This window comes from Thunnus albacares, chromosome 2, assembly GCF_914725855.1.
Source record: "Thunnus albacares chromosome 2, fThuAlb1.1, whole genome shotgun sequence".
NCBI classification, from domain to species: domain Eukaryota; kingdom Metazoa; phylum Chordata; class Actinopteri; order Scombriformes; family Scombridae; genus Thunnus; species Thunnus albacares.
Window position 1 is genome coordinate 35,524,810 of NC_058107.1, and position 20,038 is coordinate 35,544,847.

General features: G+C 39.7%; 3 protein-coding genes across 5 annotated transcripts; 2 read left to right on the top strand and 1 right to left on the bottom strand.

Moving 5' to 3' along the window:
- Window positions 1–3: 3 nt before the first annotated feature.
- Window positions 4–4,033, top strand: seta (SET nuclear proto-oncogene a). The gene is made up of 8 exons (XM_044332657.1): window positions 4–314; window positions 1,413–1,470; window positions 1,649–1,791; window positions 1,923–2,026; window positions 2,116–2,229; window positions 2,542–2,712; window positions 2,901–3,032; window positions 3,115–4,033. The coding sequence occupies exons 1-8, from the start codon at window positions 242–244 to the stop codon at window positions 3,136–3,138; spliced, it is 819 nt and encodes a 272-aa protein (XP_044188592.1). The 5' UTR covers window positions 4–241; the 3' UTR covers window positions 3,139–4,033.
- Window positions 4,034–4,060: 27 nt separating this feature from the next.
- On the bottom strand, window positions 4,061–6,124 carry si:ch211-51h9.7 (uncharacterized protein LOC558400 homolog). Its single transcript, XM_044332660.1, has 2 exons — window positions 5,324–6,124; window positions 4,061–4,295 (listed from the first exon to the last, which is right to left on the bottom strand). Exons 1-2 carry the CDS (start codon window positions 5,742–5,744, stop codon window positions 4,141–4,143), a joined length of 576 nt encoding a protein of 191 aa, XP_044188595.1. The 5' UTR covers window positions 5,745–6,124; the 3' UTR covers window positions 4,061–4,140.
- An 88-nt stretch (window positions 6,125–6,212) lies between these two features.
- On the top strand, window positions 6,213–19,783 carry LOC122967759 (outer dense fiber protein 2-like). Of its 3 annotated transcripts, none has more exons than XM_044332560.1 (17): window positions 6,213–6,673; window positions 7,596–7,712; window positions 9,067–9,206; window positions 9,880–10,009; window positions 10,125–10,256; window positions 10,351–10,425; window positions 10,508–10,579; window positions 10,710–10,826; window positions 11,763–11,966; window positions 13,269–13,378; window positions 14,124–14,259; window positions 14,560–14,670; window positions 15,621–15,884; window positions 17,396–17,496; window positions 17,609–17,771; window positions 18,328–18,453; window positions 18,710–19,783. In XM_044332560.1, exons 1-17 carry the CDS (start codon window positions 6,569–6,571, stop codon window positions 18,854–18,856), a joined length of 2,250 nt encoding a protein of 749 aa, XP_044188495.1. In that variant the 5' UTR covers window positions 6,213–6,568; the 3' UTR covers window positions 18,857–19,783. The 3 variants fall into 3 exon arrangements, with proteins under 3 accessions (XP_044188495.1, XP_044188504.1, XP_044188514.1); XM_044332569.1 differs by having other exon boundaries at window positions 7,596–7,691; XM_044332579.1 differs by lacking the exons at window positions 18,328–18,453; window positions 18,710–19,783 and having other exon boundaries at window positions 17,613–17,736.
- Window positions 19,784–20,038: the final 255 nt, after the last annotated feature.

Sequence of the window (20,038 nt, forward strand, 5' to 3'; positions counted from 1 at the left end):
AGGCGGAGCTCGTCTCTGCTCCACTCGGCGAGGCGCGTTCGTAATGAAAGGAGCGCGTGAGCGGCGGTTGCTGTGACTTCCTCGCTCATCGGCAGCTACATTGTGCGGAAAGCAGCACGTTGTTGGCTTCTGAACGCTGAACTTTACGCCGAATTAACGTTCTCCTGTTCAAGGAGAAACCAGATTCAGAGCCACCAGCTATTCTCTCAGACGTCTGTAAGTTACCCCAGCTTGCGAAAACATGTCGGCCTCGGCGGCAAAAGTGAGTAAAAAGGAGCTGAACTCGAACCATGACGGAGCGGACGAAACCTCCGGTAAGGGGAATGGCGGCCTCACCGTTCACCGCCATTTTTCACTTTCTTCTCTTAACATAATTTGCATTGCTACCACCGGGGTGCAATATTGTTAATAATTATTGTGTGTGTTGCTTTGATTTTGCTTAACGCTCCGGGACCTGCTTTGTGGCTCACCTCAGTGTTTTGCTGCGTGTATTCACATTTAGCTCGCAGCAGCTAGCTCGTTGGTTAGCATGCCGCTGCTGTTGTTCAATTCACACCGGTGCTGAGAGGCCATGTTAGCTCATTTAGCATCATCAGCGTGGCCAGTTGTGTCGATGGATACTGACTGAGTGGCCGTGCGCGATGCTGGAGGATCATTCTTCAGTGTGCTGGTGTAATATGACCTAAAATCTGGCAATTCATGCTTACTTTATTAATTATGAAGTTTAATACCCGGAAAAGTTGGCCGTTTCATTTAACGTTAGGCGTTAGCATTTAGCAAGCTAGTGTTGTTGTTGTAACGTTATCTAACGCTAGCTGACGACGTTATGTTTTGTTAGTCATCAAGATGCATTTAAATCCACCTGCCACTTGTTTTATGTATTTAGGCAGCTGAATACAGGCCTTTTATGAGCAGGAGTTTGACAGTTTGGGGTCTATTCTGGCGTGTGTCCTCGCTTGGTGTCTCACGTTATCGCGGCTCCGTGTGTGTGTGTGCAGTCAGATGTCCCACATTTAAACCACGCGGCCTCGTCAGTCGCAGCCGGCAGGAAACGGTGAGTGTCTGAGCCGCTAGAGCTGCTGCCATTGGCCGTTCACAGTGCACTAACCTCCGGAGGACCGGAGGCTTAAGCTGCTGTAAACACCGAAACTGCCGCAAAACCGCCCTCGCTGCTCCGGTGGATTTTCAGATCACAGTAAAAACTAGTTGCGGGTATTAAAAGCAACTTCGGATTAGCAAGAAAAAAACAAAACTTATTTATATTTTCTTAATTTTGTATGTGGACATGAGGTGGTACGCTATATTTTCAGTTTAGGTTAAAAAAATACGTTTTTATTTTTTTAAAAATCTGTCTTCGTCACAGAATTAATTTGTATTAAATCTTGTTTTTTGTTGTTCTTTTTTCTCCGCAGAGAAAGAGCAGCAAGAAGCTATTGAACACATTGACGAAGTTCAAAATGAAATTGACAGGTAAGAAAATTTGTGACATTGATTTAAATCAGGGTTGTGAGAGACTGTTTTTTTGTTGTTGTTGTTTTTAAAGTATGCCTGAGATTTTCTGTCCATCAGAAAACTACAGGTGATTAGCACATCTTTGACAGAAAGGGGAACTTGCTTGCATGAAAACCTTTTTTTTTTCCTCCCTCAGGTTGAACGAGCAAGCCAGTGAGGAGATCCTCAAAGTAGAACAGAAATACAACAAACTCCGTCAGCCATTCTTTCAGAAGAGGTCAGAACTGATCGCCAAAATCCCCAACTTCTGGGTCACCACGTTTGTCAACCATCCACAAGGTAAGCAATTCAACTTTAGGTCTACGTTGCTGTAGTCGGGCTAATGGAAATAATGAAAGCTTTTTTTTTTTTTTGTATGATTCCGACCGTATATGGAGTTAAAGTTTTTATCTTCAAAATCTTTTCCACAGTATCTGCCCTACTGGGGGAGGAAGATGAAGAAGCACTTCATTACCTGAGCCGAGTGGAGGTGACAGAGTTTGAAGACATCAAGTCAGGCTACAGAATAGATTTTGTAAGTATTGTTTGCTGCACATATGACACGGAGGAGGTGCAGGTTGTTTTTGTGTATGTGTTCTTACCTGAGTATATTCTGTGTTACAGTATTTCGATGAAAATCCGTACTTCGAAAACAAAGTACTTTCCAAAGAATTCCATCTGAACGAGAGCGGAGACCCATCTTCAAAGTCAACAGAAATCAAATGGAAATCAGGAAAGGTATGCGTGTGTTTTTTAAGTTTTTGTGTTGTCAGTAAAGTAAACTGGAGCTTTTTTTTTTTTTTAACAACCTGTAACCAGTTATGTAGCATTCTTAAAATCCACTTCACATATGTACCTTTTTTTTTTTTTTTTGTTTAGTTTTTTCTTAATATATATCGAGTTCCCGTCTTTTTTTCCAGAATTGCTTTGCAAGCCTTAGGTTCTTAACTGACATTATAGCAGCCTGACCTGACCTGACCTAACTCCAGAGGTTGCATACTGAGAAGTTTTAAATAACCTGACACTTAATTGTCCTCCGTTTGTTCGTAGGACCTGACCAAGCGCTCCAGCCAGACACAGAACAAAGCAGGAAGGAAGAGGCAACATGAAGAGCCAGAGAGCTTCTTCACTTGGTTCACTGATCACGCCGATGCCGGCGCTGATGAGCTTGGGGAGGTCATCAAGGACGACATCTGGCCAAACCCGCTGCAGTACTACCTGGTATGTTAACTGCCAGCAAACTGAATGGTTGCTACTTTGGTCGATGTGGCTCTGCTTGTGGCATGTTTATCTACCTTCTCACTGCCCTCAGTGGGCAGAAATTATCTTGAGGATCAACCAAAGCAGGACACTTAACTTTGTCTGTGTTTTAAACTGAAAAGCAAACACTAAGTGATTCTCATCCATAGGTTCCTGACATGGATGATGAAGAGGGTGAAGGTGAGGATGATGAAGAAGACGAGGAGGGTCTGGAGGACATAGATGAGGAGGGTGATGAAGACGGAGAGGAGGATGAAGAGGATGATGGAGAAGATGGAGAGGTAAAGCAAAGTTAAGAAAAGAAGTAGTGTTGCAGCAGTTGTGTTTTCAACATCCACTGACTGTCTATCTTTGATCTTTCAGGATGACGAGGGAGAAGACGACTAAGATAAAACATCACCTACCCAAACCCTCAACCTTCTATTCCCTATTTTGTTTTTCCACTCATGTTCGGGAGCAAAGGTTTTACTTTTTTTTTTAAACTTTTTTTTTTTTTTTTTTTTTTTTAAATCCGTGTGTGCTTCATTTTACATTCTGAAGCCTCTTCACCTGTTGGTGCCATGTTATGTTCTCCTTTGACTCATCTAAGGCCAATGGCACTTTGCCCTGAATTGTGAGTACCATCCCCCAAAGTCATCTCAAAAAATAATAATAAAAAAAGTATAAAAATAGAATCAGCACGGCATCCTGAGTAGAATTTGAAGACAATTCACACATATTTCCTCCTGTTAAAGGTTGTGTGGTAAATTGACTAAAGCCATGGTGTAGTGACCTAGCTCTAGCAGACCTCTTTTTTTTTTTTTTTTTTTTTTTTTTTTTACCATAATTTTTTTTTCTTTTTTTTTCAGTTGGGCGTTTGATCCCTTGAAAAAACTGTTATTTTCCCCTATGTGGTTAACAAGTACCAGCTCATTCCTTTGACTTGTAATGTTTAGGGGGAGGGGGGTGGGGTAAGCTGGGGAGGGGCAGGAGTATGTTGGTTATTGGGGAGAGTGGTTATTTTGACACCATTTCTATGGGACTTTTTTTTTTTTTCATTGTATTGTTTTACAGATATCCATGAAAATTGAATGACATTTCTAATAAAGAACAAAATGGAAAAAAAAAACAAGCTTGTAAATTTTGGCCCCCACTGCTTCATGGGTTTAAAAAAAAAAACAAACCTGTTATCTCACAGAATTTACATTTAATCACACTTTCCTTTTCCGCTGGGGGGGAAAGAAACTGTTTTAAATTTGAGGTGTACAACTTGCTTTGTTACAATAATAAAACTTACTGTGTATACATGTGTGGGAGTCTTCAAACCAAGTAGGTGCATAGAAATTTATTTAAAAAATAGATTTAGGTAGCAGCAAAGGCGCCTGGGTTAAATCGTACAGTCAACGCACATCAGCTCACAAAGGATTTTGGGGTTATGAGCAGGCTCGAGGCAAAATCTTCTCTTAACAGTTGATGGGTGATTAAAGCCAGGAAGGTGTGCTCCGACTCCTCAAATCTGGTTTTTGTGATCGTGTCTGGCCAATCGATGGGCTGGAAGGCCCAACCTGGAGTGAGAAAGAAACAAATCAATAGCTAAAACACATGTTAAGATGTTTTAATGGGCACCACACTATATATATCACTTAAAGCAATGCAAAACAGGGTCTCTAAACTCAAGTGGAAAGTCTGTGTAGGATGGGATTACAAAGAAAGCTTGTTCGGCGAGTATAATTTTCCTCTATTTTGCTTGTAAATTATGTGATGCCAAATACTGGATGTCAATATGATACACACTGATAGTATTTCATAAGGCTAAATTACATGAATGCATAATTTGAGATTAAAATCTTTATGTAGACTGATTTAACACTGAAGTTATTAGTAACAACATAGTACGCAAGTAATAATTTATTACTTGCTTTATTTATTTATTACTTGCTCCATAATGAATTTACTACACAATATCTTGGTAAAAAATAAATTATTGCATATTAAAATTTCTATTTTGTCCGACTAACAGTCCTAAACTGCAAAATATTGATATTACTATTATTAAATGTGAAAAAAACAGCAAATAGTTTCAAAAATGTAACTGATTGATGCTCTGTCAATCTGCTGATAATAGTTTCAGCTCTACATGAAGGTATTTCATAAGAATACTTTTCCACAGTTACTTTAATGTGGCAAACTTTTGAGCCTTTTGACTTCAAATTATTTTTGGCTCTTTATTTAAAGTATTTCTCCATAATTGAGACAGTTAGTTTTAATTGGGATATACTACATCCGGATTATATCAAATTAAAATATAGATACGAGTATTTTATAAGTAAGAATGACTCTAAGTTTAAGAGTTTTTCATTTATGCTTTGTCATGATTATGAATATTTGGGAAAAAATGGCATGTGGCCGAAAAGGCTTTCATAGATTTGTTTTGCGTTATGTCTTAATTGTAGAAGTGATGTGTCATAGCAGAGTACACACGACTTAACCTAAAAGTTCTTGAAACTTTTAAGTTTACGCAAACTTGTTTATAAGTTTGAAAGTTTCTGAGGATGTGTACTGTACTTCAGGATGTTTACGGGTTTATACCCACCTAAATGAGAATTACACCGAGGACAGGTGGCCACCGTCCATGAATAGCCCGGGAACCAGGAGAAGCGCTTATCTGCCGGCCAGTGCTGGGTAACGTCCGCTTTTCTGAACGTGATCACCTCAAACCGGTGTCCGTGGGGGTTTTCGAAAAGCTGGACATTTACCCTCCGGCCCCCGAGCAGCGTGTCGTTGCGGCTGGAGAGCGCCAACCGGCTGGGGACGAAGTGGATGTCCGTCCCGACAGCCAGCTCGTGTCCGCACGCCCTGCACAGCAGCAGCGTGTCGGCGCTGGTCCCGGTAGCACACGCCTCACCGGGCCGGTATGCAGCAGGGTAAAACAGCAGTACAAAGGAAATGTACTGGATTATTATGAACCTCTCCAGCTGCTTTACGAGCAGCCGCAGGCCCCGTTTGCATCTCATTGCACGCACATGGACCTGCAAACTAACTAGCTTTGTTTTTACCCGAGACAGCGCGTCGACTGAAACATCGATCAGTGCCGTTTGGTTATCGAAATACCAATCGAAAATACCCAAGATTCAACAGTTTCGCCTTTAACTCGTCGAAGTACAGACTTGTTGGATATGTATATACCGCTATTATGGTGATTAGTGAACTTAGGCAGCGACTAATAGCGAATATTCGGAAGTGCCGTGCAGAAAAACAGGAAATACAGTCATCTCAACCATTTCCTACTTTTTAACTGCGTACTGAACAGTTACATAACTAAACCATTATAAATGAATTTAAGCTTTACATTAGTCTAATTTCAACTACAAAATACATTTTAGTGGTGTCACTGTCATTTTGAGATTCATTTTTGTGTTTTTATTTTCTTTCTTTTTTTGGTATTTTTCTAATAAAAAAACAATAGTAAGACGGATAGAAAGTCTTTCGGTTGAAAATTAAATTCGCTTTTTTTTAAGGAAATAGCTTTATAAGCTAAATGCGTTTTTAACAGTCGATTTAAACATTAACCGTTACTTTCTATGGTAACCACGGGCAACGCTTATCAAAAATTCCCTTCCACCAATCACAGAACGAGATCTTGCAAACTAGCCAATCAGCGGGCTCGTTTGTCGTTCCCCAAACAACCGTCCGTTCCACGCAGACACAAGTAGAGATTTATCTTGGGAACATGTAACTTAACACGCTAATAATGAGCTGTCGTTTGTTTATATTCATTGTTTCGGGCATTTGTTGGCCCTAAAAGCGTTCTGAGGGCAGTTTTAACGTTGGGGGAAGAATGAAAACCCGGGATTCACCGCCGCCACCGCCGGTTCATGTCCATGTACCGGAGACCACACCTGTACACGTTCATATGAGAAGGAGTCCCAGCAAGACCCCGCAGGTAAACAACATAGTTACACCATGAGTTACACTGGTTCATTAAAGTGGAAATACTATGTTACGTTGTCATAGGTCACTTTTTGATTGACATTTTAAATATCCCACATGCATGGTACGTTTGTAATGTAAAATGTAAACAAATGTGTGAAATGCATCACCTGTCTTAAAGGACAGGTTCAGAATATTTCAGGTCTGTCTTAAAACAACTGTCAGGAGCCCAAATAAACATTGAAACATGTTTTTCTTGCTGTAATCATTCCTCCTGTTCATACTGACCATTAGAAGATCCCTTCATAATGCACTTCTGTGCAAAAAATGTATTTAAAAGTTTATCTGAAGCTAATATGAAGCTTCAGCTGTTGAAATAAGTCAAATCAAGTAGATATCTTTCAACGTTACAGTCTTTTTAGTGCCAAAGTCCCTCTTTTTGTCACTATACTTCCACCACAGCTCAACAGGGAAACACTGTCCGAGGAAACACAAAGAGGGAATTTGATGCTAAAAAGACTGTAAATGTGTCAGATATCCACTTGATATGACTAACTCAGACTGCTGAAGCCTCATATAAGCTTCACATCTACTTTTAAATACATTTTTGCACTAAATAACTGTGGATACACTGTGGATTTTGGCCTCCAACACTTCCATTGAAAGCACATTTGAAGGGGATCTTTTAATATCCAGTATGAACAGGAGGAACCTCTTTCACTGTTCATATGGACATCTGACTGCTGGTTTAAGACACACTTGTAAAATTGTGAACCTATCCTTCAAGTACTGATGTGTTAGCTTCTTCACAGCACATTGTAATTGTTCCCCTTTAACACGCTAAAACCAAGCAATAGTTTACAATTAAATAGACTAAATTATCAAGATTGGAAGATGATATTTTACTTGTGAATTCCTCTTTTTTTCCCCTGCAGAACAGGACAAAAGATGCCCAGGCGAAGGGAGAAGGAGGGAGGTCAAAGAGTCGGGCGCCGTGGATTCCTCCAGGAATACTGTCCTCCAGAAGAGATGTGGGTTCATACATGTGTCAGGTCTCTTTATAGTGTTTATCTCTCACTGTCATGTTATACTTTCAATCAAAACCAACAAATATGCTACTTAACACACACACAGCTTCTTTGACAAGATTTCACTGTTAGAGAAGTAGTTTACACTCAGTGCTGAAAGTACTTAATAAAATACAAACCAAATTGAATGTAATAAAGAATAAGAATGCTAATTTTATTTTTAAGTGCAACACACAGAGCAGATAATTGACTCCTGTGAGAAACCCTGCAGTAAAATAGACAGACTGATGATGGGCAGGGAATCACCTAATTCAGTGAATGTTGTTGCAGCACTTTAGCAGAGTGTGCCTACGAAACTGCAGAAGGATTGCATATTTTGCAAATAATTAAGCACATAAAAAGTTACCAAAAAAATTTAAAGGATTTTAAAGCTCCAACTGAATGAAATGAAACATATACACTGATACGCAGCACATTTTATTGGTAGGTAATTTGATAGTACTTTGAATACTTCAGAGTAGTGTTTCAACAATTAGTGATAGACAATCGTCAACTATTTTGATAATTTAATAATTGTTTTAATGATTGACTCCATATACAAGAGAATCCTGGATATGGTGTTTACATTGAACATGAGAAACCTGGTCATTCAGTTCCCTGTTTCCTCATCTCAGTCACTCATTTCTCTACCAACAGAGAATGTTTAGACACCTGCATGAGGTGTTTCTACAGTATGTCACAGTTTCTATTGGAGTATTCCAGGTATCATATCCAGGTTTCTTAAAAGGTTTCTGAAACCAGGATATGTTGTTTGTATGTGCTCTACACCTAACCGGGATACTCCAAAAACCTGATCATAACCAGGATACCGGTGTGCGTTTAAACACTCTCATTTTTTAAACAAAAATGCCAAATATTTGCTTGTTGCAGAGTGTCAAATGTAAAGATTGAAGCTTTTCTGTGTCATACATGATGGTAAATGAATTTTTGGGGGGAGTTTGGTCTGTTAATTAGATCAAATAAGACATTTGAAGACGTCACCGTGGGCTCTAAGAAATAATTACGGACATTTTTTACAATTTTCTCACATTTTATAGACAAATGCTTCATTGATTTATAAGGAAAATAAATCAGCATATTAATTGATAATGAAAATAATCATAAGTTGCAACCCTTCCTCAGAACTTGAATCTTTTCATGTAAGAAAATATTCCAGCACCTGGTTTAATTGCAGAGCTCAGCACAGATATTTACACTTTATTGAACAACCCTGCTGTTGACAGTTTGTTGTCAGAATTCAACTTTTTTCAATCAAGTTCAGCCTTATTTGTGTGTGTTCATTGAACATGAGTTCTGTTTGTTTGTGTCTTATAACCAGAGGAGCAGAGTTCAGCATCAGTCAGAAGGTGGGACTGGCCTCCAGCGTGACGCAGAGGAGCAGGAAGAAGAGCTGGATGCAGTATCCAAAAACCTCAGCGTCCTGCTCAGAGAGCAAGAAAGCAACCGTCGATCAAAGAAGTAAGAGACGCTTCGGCAGCTGGGAAACTACAAAGCTTTGTATTAATGTCTTAAAGTTCAAAACGACTTTAGATGATCTACTTTTCATTTCTGGAGACATTTCGTTATCTTTAGGTGGTTAACAGCCCAAATTTAGACAACAAGAAATCCCATCCAGACAGTTTTAACAGCTGCAACTATTGTAGCAGTGATATATGTCAGGTCCCCTCAAAAATAAAAAAGCAAGGGCTACTCTCCTGGGTCACTGTTTCTCATTGTCGTTTGACATCATACAGGGAGAAATCTGTCACAGATGAGGCACAAACATAGATTTATTTATCACCTGTTGCTGCAAATAGACCAGAAAGCAATACAGTGTGTTTGATAAATTGTTACTGAACGTTGTAAATGTGCTGTTTTATTTGAGTGCTGCAGTTTCTCTTTGAGAACAGCTGTATGACATAAAACCTTCTGATTGTGGTAAAACGCACTGTTGGGTTTAAATGCTTTGTCATTTATAAAGATGAAACACCAACTCTTTGTGTGGAAGAGATGCTTCTCTGCTGCAACCAAGCGAAAAAGTGCAGGTTACAAACACTCCATATGTGATGACAGCTGAAACACAGGTAGTGCTTCATATCATCCTTGTAGATCCCTGTAAAGACTGATATGTCTCTTCTTCTCTTGCTTTCAGGGCGGATGCTGGAGCTGAAGGCAGAAAGGTGGATGTGCTCCTGAGAGCGCTCGTAGAAGCAGAGATCGATGGCGTAGCGGTAGCCAATCAGCTGACAGCCCTGAAGGAAACTATTGACAGCCTTGCTAAGGTAATCAGACACCGGTCCGCCAGGTCATCATTTTGAGAACACAGCTGGTCAGAAAGATGATGAATAAATGCAGGATGGATGATCACATTTCTTTGTTTTTGATCACTTTTTTTAGGACAAGCGGCTATCTAAGATACACACAGCTTCACTCAGACGGCAGCAGGAGTTGTTGATAGAGAAGATAGAGATGTTTGACCACACGAACCACAGCCTTCGAGAGCTCCTCAGAGAGTGGAGTGAACACGAGGTACGGGAAGTTTACGCGCAGAAGAAAAACTCAGTGTCAACAAGCAATAATTCTCCTCTGACTGTTTGTTTAAAATGCTGTGTGTTGTCGACAGAGAGAATCGCTGGTGTGGTCAGAACAGAAAGATGCCTTGAAGATTAGACTGGCCGACAGCGAAGCAGAGAACACAGTGAGTAACTATCACCAGGTCACATACAGTGTTGTTTTGCTGCCAAATAACATCTGATGTTGTTTTTTTTCTTCTCTCACAGCGACTTTTAGCCAAATTCACCAACAAAGAGAAAGAGGCCTTCAAGCTTGCTAAGCATTTGGATTTTGAAAAGGTTAAAACTTTGCCTGTATTTAAACATAAAGCTTGGTAGAAAAAGTTTGATATCTCTCACACAGTCATTTACCGGTTCATGTACAGTACAGGTGATCCCGTTCATCCTCTGCTTCATTCTGTCGTTGCAGGAAAACGTAAAGACGACAGAGGAGCTTTCAAAAATTCTGGAGTCCACCCGCGACCATCTGGAGTCTCAGCTGAGCAGAGCAGAGACTGAAAAAAGACATCTGAATGCTCAGATTCAGGTTTGTGAACATAAAGAAAATACAAAAAAACGCACACATCAGCACATCACACTGACCGTTTGAAATGAGCGCTACCGTCGGTGTCACAACAAATTTCAGATGTGGTCTACAAACCCTAATCCTTAAAGGACTAGTTTACCCAAATTCCTGGCTCCTCATATCTCCAAAAACGGTGGAGCAAATTTTCAAATAGGATAAACTGATCTAAATGGTTACTTTCTCACCTGGAAAAATGTCAAAACTTAATGAAATGACATAACAGCAATCTGAGGACAAAAATTATAACAACTTTTAGCGTGGCTAAAATCTCTGCCATCGCTACCAGTTGGTGTGAAATGCACCCAGTGACGTTTGGTAAGCCAGTAGGCCAGAGCTCAGATCGACTGCGTTCAGGCTCGATTGCTTTTCTTTTGTGCTCCTCATGTTCAGGTCTGAATTTCATATCTTGAATTTTAGTGTCTGAATTTGACCAAGTGTGTTTGAGCAACCTGAGACTTGAATTTTTAGATCTGAATTGAGCTTATTGAAAAAGAGCAACTTGAATATAGTTTTTGATTATCAGACACTTTCTGAATTTGAGAACCCTAAAATAAATATATACTGGAAATTAAGTTTTTGAAATTGCACAACTTGAAAGTAAGTATGGTGACCATATCAATTCAGAAAGATTGTTTTCAAAGTCAAATATTTCAGTTCAATAAATTCAGAAGTGATTAAATTTCAAAATTTGGTATTTAGTTGTTGACATAATTCAAATTATTATGGCAATGATTTGCTTCCATATTTTACCAAAGAAATAAGACGGTGATATTTTTATTGTATAAGAACTGGGTCTCTGTTGTAACTGTAGAAACTGAAGAGAATCAGTCTACAAATTATAAACAACGTATCTTCATTACATCTTAAACGTGGTTTGTGAATGTTTGTGTGGAGCAGAGGATGCAGCAGAGCTACGACCAGCAGTACAAGGAGCTCCAGGCTCTGCAGAAGGAGCTGGAGACTGTGAAGCAGCAGCAGCAGAGGAAGGAGGAGGACCAGGAGCAGGACCAGCAAGACCGGGAGGCGCTGGCTCTGCTGACCCAGCAGGCCGAGCGAGCCGAGGAATCGGCCAGGCAGCTCGCCGCCAAACTGCAGGAGAAGGTTTGTTTAGAGCAGAGGTACTCTCCTGTAACATGACAAGTGCTTGTTAGATCCATCAACAGCCAATATCTTAATCTACGTTGTAATAATTTAACAGTGGCTGTTTATTATTCTCTTAATGTCCGACTACTACATCAACATATCTGCTTCATAAATCACTTGTCCCATGTTCTCCTTTGAAAAAAAAGGGGGGAAATTTATTTTTGAAATTCATGATGGTGCCCCCTAGTTTTATTAATTTGATGAAATACCGTTATGTTATTAGATACAGCAAATCAAATCTTGCTTAAAGTCACACTGAGCCTGATTGCATCCTGCTACACAACACGAGAGCCACAGACTCTGAACAACAACCCGCTAAAGTCTCCTTCTTATCTAACTTTCAAACATGAACACACGTCTTGCCCTGCAGCCTAACAAACATTCACTGGGGAGAAGTGTGGGGAAAGATATCTAGTTAGCTGCTCAGCTGCAGCACATCAAACTAGCATCTAAACAAATGTCGCTTCGGACACGTTAGATGCTGCTTTGGTCGTTCAAAATCCCTGTTAGTGACACGCCGTCTGTCTGACTCGTAGCTACAGCAGTTTGTTTACTTTGTCTCCTTTCTGTACAGGTTAACACTGGTAGCCTGCTAGCTGCTGTCAATCAAACACAGACACCGACACAAAAAGAACATTTCTGATATTTTCCTAAAGACCTTTTTTCTTCATTCTAATAATGCAAAACTATTAACAATACACTGAATACAAATATGCTGACATTATTTATGAAGAGAGATGATTAAATGTGATTTCAGTTGGACTTTTGGTAAATGGTGGTAAAAAAAGTATTTTTCACCATCTAATAAAAGGTTTCTTTGCATTATATGTTACAAACAAACATATTTTTTGTCTGAGTTCTCTGCTTCACACAGCATTAAAATATTACACACATCATGTCTTTCTATAAAGTCATTGTTATTCAGGATCATCCACAGACACTGCGGTGTGCAGCAGTGACGGCTCCTCGTCTGATCATTGGCTTTTATGCAAATCAAGTTCAAAGGAAGTCCAGCCGGCCTTTTTGCTTCAGTGGCAGAATTCTAGTCAAACATTCAACCAGCAGCAAACACAGAGGTGAAGCTGCAGAGTGGCTGAGCTTGTTTACGACATACAGCAGGCTACAGTACAGACTGGACAGACTTCCTCAAAATTTAAATTCATTTCTTGAAAGGCTAAAACATGAACAATAATAATAAGAAGAAGTGTGTGTGTGTGTGTGTGTGTGTGTGTGTGTGTGTGTGTGTGTTTTATCTTTCAGGAAACCCAGCTGGCTCAAGCTCTGTCCACATCCAGCGACTGGTGCCTCCGCCACTCTAAAGAGGCGACAGCTAAAGGACAGCTAGAAGAAGAAGTATCTGCTCTCAAATTGTGAGTCCAGTTTGATGCTTTAACACATCGCTAGCGCATCACATCACTAACAGTACAGATAACAGTAGTAGAGTCATTATCATATACGTCAATATTTTGTTATTATGAAGGCGAGGCAAGTTTATTTGAATAGCACCTTTCAACAACAAGGCAAATCAAAGTGTTTTGCATAAAACATAAAAGGCATAAATGCAAAATGTGAAAGAAACCCAAGACATCATGAAAAAAGACACATTTAAATAGAAGTTTAAAAAGTTAAATAGAAAATAAAAATAAGCTGAAATAGAATAGACGAGTATAGATGAGACGACTAAAACAGAAGAATAAAAATTGCACTGCATGATATGAATAAAAAGCTCAAATTTAATTTAATAAAAAGCAAAGAGAAAAGTCTGCAAAGCAAAGCCTAAATTTCCACTGTAGTTTCATTGAACTTCTAAAATATCATTAAATGTTTACATTTACCAGACAAAGAAGGTCAGAGAAAATGTGATGCATTTATTTTGATTCTGTAATTCATACAACAAATAAACAATTAAATGTATTAAACCAGTTTTAAAGAAAAGACAAAAAATGAGGAGGTTAAAACGATCGCTGTGAGAGTAAAACACAACAAATTTTCAATGTCATTAAATTCATTGCAGTAAAGCAGTTTAGACAAACCGGAATAAGGTGACAATAAAGTAATTTTTGGGGACTGTGACGACAACATAACACAGTCTTTACGTTCCTGCCGCCCTCACAGGCAGGTGGCCGAGCTGAGCTCCCAGCTTCGCTCGGCGGAGGAGAAGAGTCGGACGGAGAGGGAGGAGCTCAGGGATCAGTTTCAACACGTCAGCGCTGAAAACGCCTCCACCAAGCTGGACAACCAAAGACTCACGGTACCTTCATACAAATCTACATCAACTAACAGTAGCTCCTTATTTATATATATAAGAAGAATCGGTTGTTTTTAGAAAGTGTATGTGGTTATTATACAAAATCTTGTTGAAATTATCTTCATTTCTGGTATTTCACTGCTTTTTCTTCTGCTGTTATTACTTATTATTACTATTAGAGCTCTTTTTTGTTATTAATATAATTGCAGTATTATAATACTTTGCGTAATTATGAAATGTGGAGTCATGTCATAATTCTTGTGTTTTATGGTGACATTTATTATAAACATACATCATATTTAGGTTCAGTTGACGTCGTGTGAGGAGAAGCTCAGAGGTTTGCAGTCTGAAGCCCGGCGGCTGAAATCAACCATCAAAAAGCATGAAAACCTGGTGGAGAAATACAAGAAGAAGGTACAGAGAGACTAGTTCCTGACTAACCTCAGTCTAACGTCAGGGTCCAGATTTCACCCTCAGACATCAGGTCACGGTCCACACATTGACCATCTTCACACCCGTCCATCCATCTCTCCTGTCAGCGGAGGAGACAGAGTTAACCACTGCTGCAGCTTCACCACCTGAAAACTAAGATAACTGAAGTACAACTGAGGCTTAAAGCTCAATCAAATAAGAAGTCTTACAGCAAGACAAAAAAAAACATTTAAAAACATTAGGAGCTTTGCAACAGCAGTTATAACATGTAAACAAGACAAATACAAAGAAGCACAACGACTGCAAATGATAAAGAGAAGAAAAGTTGCTTTCAAGCTTTTCAGAACTTCACTACATAAAATATTTTTCTCTTCTTCTTTTTTTTTTTTTTTGTTCAGTGTAGTAAAACCAAGTCTTCTCCGTCTCTGAAAAGCGCACTACGGTCAACAGACGTGCAAGACGACGGTCATGTGACCCACGAACTTCACTGTAAAGTTGCATGTTGTAGTGCCGCTGCTAAATAGGAAACGGGAAATGGTTCTTTAAAATAAAAAATGTTGTTCTAGAAATTTGTGAGATATTTCAAAGTGAATTTTTTGACCCAAAAGCTCAGAATGAGCCCCGGGTCCACTTTTGGACTGCGACCCACCAGTTGGGAATCACTGTTATACCTTTAAAAAATGTGTTATGTGCTTTTGTATGTAAAAAAAACAACAACAAAAAAAACCCATACTGTATCAGCCAATGAGTTGGACATTTTATACATATATTATACTTTTCACTCTTTAAAGGTTTAATACACTCAAATCACAAAAGAAAAAGAGCCCTTATGGTATTTATCCATGCATGTCCGTCTGCACACATTAAGAAATAATAATCTCTACATGGAAACACAGAGACACTTAAAGTTTGCTGTTTCCTGTCTTGTGCAGGTCCAGCAGGCTCGTCTGGAATCGGAGGAGTGCTGCCTGAAGCTGGAGGCGACGCAGAAGGAGGCGCGGGAGGTGACGGTGAGCCTGGAGAGGGAGAAGGAGCAGGTGAAGAGGGAGCTGCTGGACCGACTCAGAGGACTCGAGACGCTGCCCGACAAACTGAGGAGGACCGAGCAGCAGCTGCGAGACGCCCAGGAGGAGGCCGACGTCCACAAGAGGAGGAACGTAGAGCATAGCGCCACCCTCTCTGAAGTTAGACACAAGGTACCGACAGCTGTTATAAACCTCTCGTTCCTCCCGCCTGTATCCCAACACACGTATCTGCACGCACACCCACAGATGAGTCAGCGAGCAGGTTGTTCAGTGTTGCTACGGCAGAAGGGACAGAACTTCTGCCAAACTGAGCTCTTCTCCTTTTCAAAGTCCTCTATTATTTTCAATTACGATTTTGGCTTCAAACGATTATGAAAACAAGATAATCGAGATAAAACGATTATCGTGGTGCGCTCCGTTTCGCAATGATGACCTCGTTTTGTCTTGTGTTATAAATCCAGTGCGTCCCTTTCCTTTACACTCACTCACCCTCACTGGGAATCCACATATGAAGTGAGACGTGAGCATTTTAACTGTTTAATCCACACCAACTCCGACCTGCGTTCAGCTGAGAGGACAGCAGCCGGACAAACTGCCTCCAGCAGGCTGACTGACAGCAGAAATTCACTGAACAAAAATAGTTTTCATGTCGGCTCCGCGGGAAGAAATCAACAGTGTTTGTATTTATCGATTTATTGATTTTATTTCCCCGCCCACCGTAGCGAGTGAGGGGAACCTGTAGTGAAACAGACAGCTCACAGACAGACTGGGAGCCTTGATTGAAAGGCTTATACGGCAAGATATTTGTGTGATATAAACAGCTATTTGTGCAGATTACGCTTCACTAAACATGATAGAAACAAACTCAGAGCTCAAAAAAACACGAGGGGTCTGAGACACACGTCAGCATGTGTGATCCTGGTAAGTTTTTTGTTGTTGTTGTTGTTGTTGTTGTTGTTGTTGTTGTCCGAGATGTCTAACGTGATAAAGAAACAGGGAGAACAGTACAGCCGGATGGTTTGGATTTAATCAATCAAAGCTGGGTTTACTGTCTAAAGTGGGTCCAAAACATGTGAAGTTGTTGACCTGTTCTACTGCTGTAGATGGAGGTTGTGTTCAGTCCTGTGTCAGGTGTGTTTAATGTGTTAATGACCGGTTCTTTGTCACTGCACCGTTGTGTGAAATGAGAAATGTGAGAGTTGATAGGATGTGATGGAGTTTTTAACATGCTGGACTCTGGACTATTACTATTACTAGTCATATTTCTATTATTATTATTGTTGTTATTGTTATTTATGTTGTTATTATGATTCTCTGTGTCTCTCCTTCCCTCTTTCTTTCTCTCTCAACCCAACCGGTCGAGGCAGATGGCCGCCCACCTAGAGTCCAGTTCTGCTTGAGGTTTCTTCCAGTTAAAGGGGAGTTTTTCCTTTCCGCTGTCGCCAAGTGCTGCTCATGGGGGGAATACTGAGTCTCTGTAAATTATAGGGTCCAGTCCAGACCTGCTCTATGTGAAAAGTGCCTTGACATGACTTTTGTTATGATTTGGCGCTATATGAATAAATAAATTGAACTAGACGTTGGGATTATATGCTCAACGTTTTAGACTCCTGGATGGTCAGCGGAGATGGATTTCTATCGTGACTGACACTGTGTTATCTGTTGATTGTGTTCATCTGCAGGTGGAGCAGCAGGGATCTCAGCTGGAGATGTTTCAGCAGAGGAACACGCTGCTGCAGGAGGAGAACAACGTTCACAAAGAGAAAATGTACAACTTAGAGAGGTAGTGTACTTTTATCGGTTGCAAATCGATCGCTGGAGCATCAAAACACTTCTGTGATTTGAAATAATCACAGACGTGTTTACATTTTCTGTCGATTTGTCTGCTTGTGAAGGAAGTTGGAGGACTTCAAGGTAGAAAACAAAGAGATGTCTGACACTCTCACCGCAAAGGAAGCGACCATCCGCAGTGTTCAACAGCAGCTGGAGGAGAAGGTCTGCGAGTGCAGCGTCCTGTCCAGGAAGCTGCAACATACTCTGGATGACGCACAGCGACAGGTCTGAAACTATGAAGTCACATCTTTACCTGATTCAAATCACAAGAGTCACAGAGTGGCTGCTGAGATATACTATAGGATATTGTCAGTCTGATGGTTTACACATGTTTGGATTCTGTTATACCTGCTACTGTCTGGGCCCTTTGCCCTTCCCTTTTTCATTTCCTCCACTACTCATCCTGCTTGTATTTTGTCAATGCAGAAAAGGCCTGAAGTAATGTTATCATGACCCCTTAAATACCTTAAAATGCGTTGCTTTTAAAACTTTTAAAATTATTTTTGGAGCATTTTCTGGCTCTAGTAGACAGCTGACAGTAGAGAGATGATCAGAAATGAGGAGCAACAAGAAAACAGAGTTCAAACCTTTGTGTCACGTTTATACAAATCTGCAAAAGGCCACAATAATTACTCACATGCATGTTTACATACAGGATGTACATTGAAACAGTTTTTGCTTTCTGTAATTATTCTGTTTCGATATACAAACAGACACCTGACTCTTGTTTGAAGACAGATTTGAAAAACTGCTAACTTATCGTTCAATATCGGCCCCGCAGGTGGACGACAGCATGCAGAGAGTTTTGGCCAAAGAGAGAGCGTCTCAGTCGAAAGCGTTGGACCTGCAGAGTCAGCTGAGCCGAGCCAAAACAGAGATGAGTCAACTGCAGCGAAGCAAGCAGGAGGTACGTCACTGTGCATCTCTTCAAAATGCTTCCATTACTAGTCAGCGACTGTTTAGACAGATTCAAACTCTGAACAGGATTAAATAACATAAATAACATATCTGTTATCCACTGGTTCTCATGTTGGACACACTTGTGAATCTGTAGCCCACAAACAAACTCTTTTGGACTCTTAAACTGAAGAGACTGAAGAGCTGAAAAAAGGGAAATTAAAAATCTTACGGATGTTTTGTTTCTGTGTGTTTCTGTTCTTCAGATGGAGCGTCGTTTCCAGAGTCAGCTGCAGAACCTGAAGGACAGACTGGAGCAGTCGGACGCTACGAACCGCAGTCTGCAGAACTACGTTCATTTTCTCAAAACCTCATACGGAAACGTGTTTGGTGACTCTTTGCTCGCAAGCTGACCACTAAGTCGTCCGGTTCGAACAGGCATCCGAGCCTCATAACCTCTATGAAATGAATAAAGTGAATTTTAAAATGAAAGTTTTTACGTTTTAGTTGATTGGAATGTATTTATATGATTTTGAATAAAAAAAAATTTCTGCACAGTTGTTGATTCTGATGAGATTTGACACTTTATGTCTCTGAATTTTACTTTCCTTTCAAATGTACAGAAAATAAAAAATAACTACATAATAAATATAAACATATTTAGCTTCCAATGCAGCCAAACTGAATGTCCCACATGTAATTCCTATATGAAATACCATAGGTTTAAAATACTATATTAAATAAATATGAATATTTTAGATAGAATATAGATTTACTCCCACCAAATCCCCTTAACCAGTTTGGTAATTCAAGATATTCTTTCTCATAAAAACCTTATAGGAGGTAAACTAAGATATTTTTAAATAACTCAGGTCTGTTCTTTAATCCAGTACATATATATATAGCATGTGAAATGACAATTAAAAAGCCGGCTGGTGGCTTTAATGCTGAATTTTGCAATGTCTCATATTGGACTTAGATTTGAAGTTTTTGGATGAGAAGTGTGTATTTGTACAAATTGAGCAAATAAATAATAAACAGGCAGATTCTTAAAAAAAGAAAGTTTAAGGGAGTGTTATATTATAATGTGGAGCAAATGTTAATGCCAGAAAGACTCTCAGTAGCTAAACAAACCCAACTTTAATCAGATAGTTTTCATTTTTATCACAAAATAACATTTTGTGAGATTATTAAACCAAGAACAAAACAGGTTATATTAAGAGTCAAAAGCCTGATCCCATATGAAGCACTGTATGTAACCTCGCACGTGTCTGTAAAATGTGTTTAAAAAGGACTGATGTACCTCTGTCACCTCAAATAAAACATGTGTATAACTTTAATGTATGTGTGGTTTGTTGTATTATATTTTATTAACATTTTACTGCTTAATTTATTTTGTGTATTATTTAATCATCTATTTTGCTCCGATCTAAAATCTCGTCTTGGGTACCACCATAGTCAGGGCCGGTGTTACACTGTATTTCGTGACCCATCAGATTCTGTGACCTGCAGTGTTGGAAGAAGTACTAAGATGTATCAATAACACGATGTAAAAACACTTCATTACAAGTAAAAATCCTGCATTAAAAGTATAG

Bases quoted from the DNA above. Each gene is read 5' to 3' on its own strand.
- si:ch211-51h9.7 (XM_044332660.1), bottom strand. From the start codon at position 5,744: ATGAGATGCAAACGGGGCCTGCGGCTGCTCGTAAAGCAGCTGGAGAGG. The intron at 4,296-5,323 runs GTGGGTATAAAC...TTCTCACTCCAG, and splicing joins TCGGTGTAATTCTCATTTAG to GTTGGGCCTTCCAGCCCATC.
- seta (XM_044332657.1), top strand. From the start codon at position 242: ATGTCGGCCTCGGCGGCAAAAGTGAGTAAAAAGGAGCTGAACTCGAAC. The intron at 2,230-2,541 runs GTATGCGTGTGT...GTTTGTTCGTAG, and splicing joins TCAAATGGAAATCAGGAAAG to GACCTGACCAAGCGCTCCAG. The intron at 2,713-2,900 runs GTATGTTAACTG...TCTCATCCATAG, and splicing joins ACCCGCTGCAGTACTACCTG to GTTCCTGACATGGATGATGA.
- LOC122967759 (XM_044332560.1), top strand. From the start codon at position 6,569: ATGAAAACCCGGGATTCACCGCCGCCACCGCCGGTTCATGTCCATGTA. The intron at 10,580-10,709 runs GTTAAAACTTTG...CTGTCGTTGCAG, and splicing joins AGCATTTGGATTTTGAAAAG to GAAAACGTAAAGACGACAGA. The intron at 15,885-17,395 runs GTACCGACAGCT...GTTCATCTGCAG, and splicing joins TCTCTGAAGTTAGACACAAG to GTGGAGCAGCAGGGATCTCA.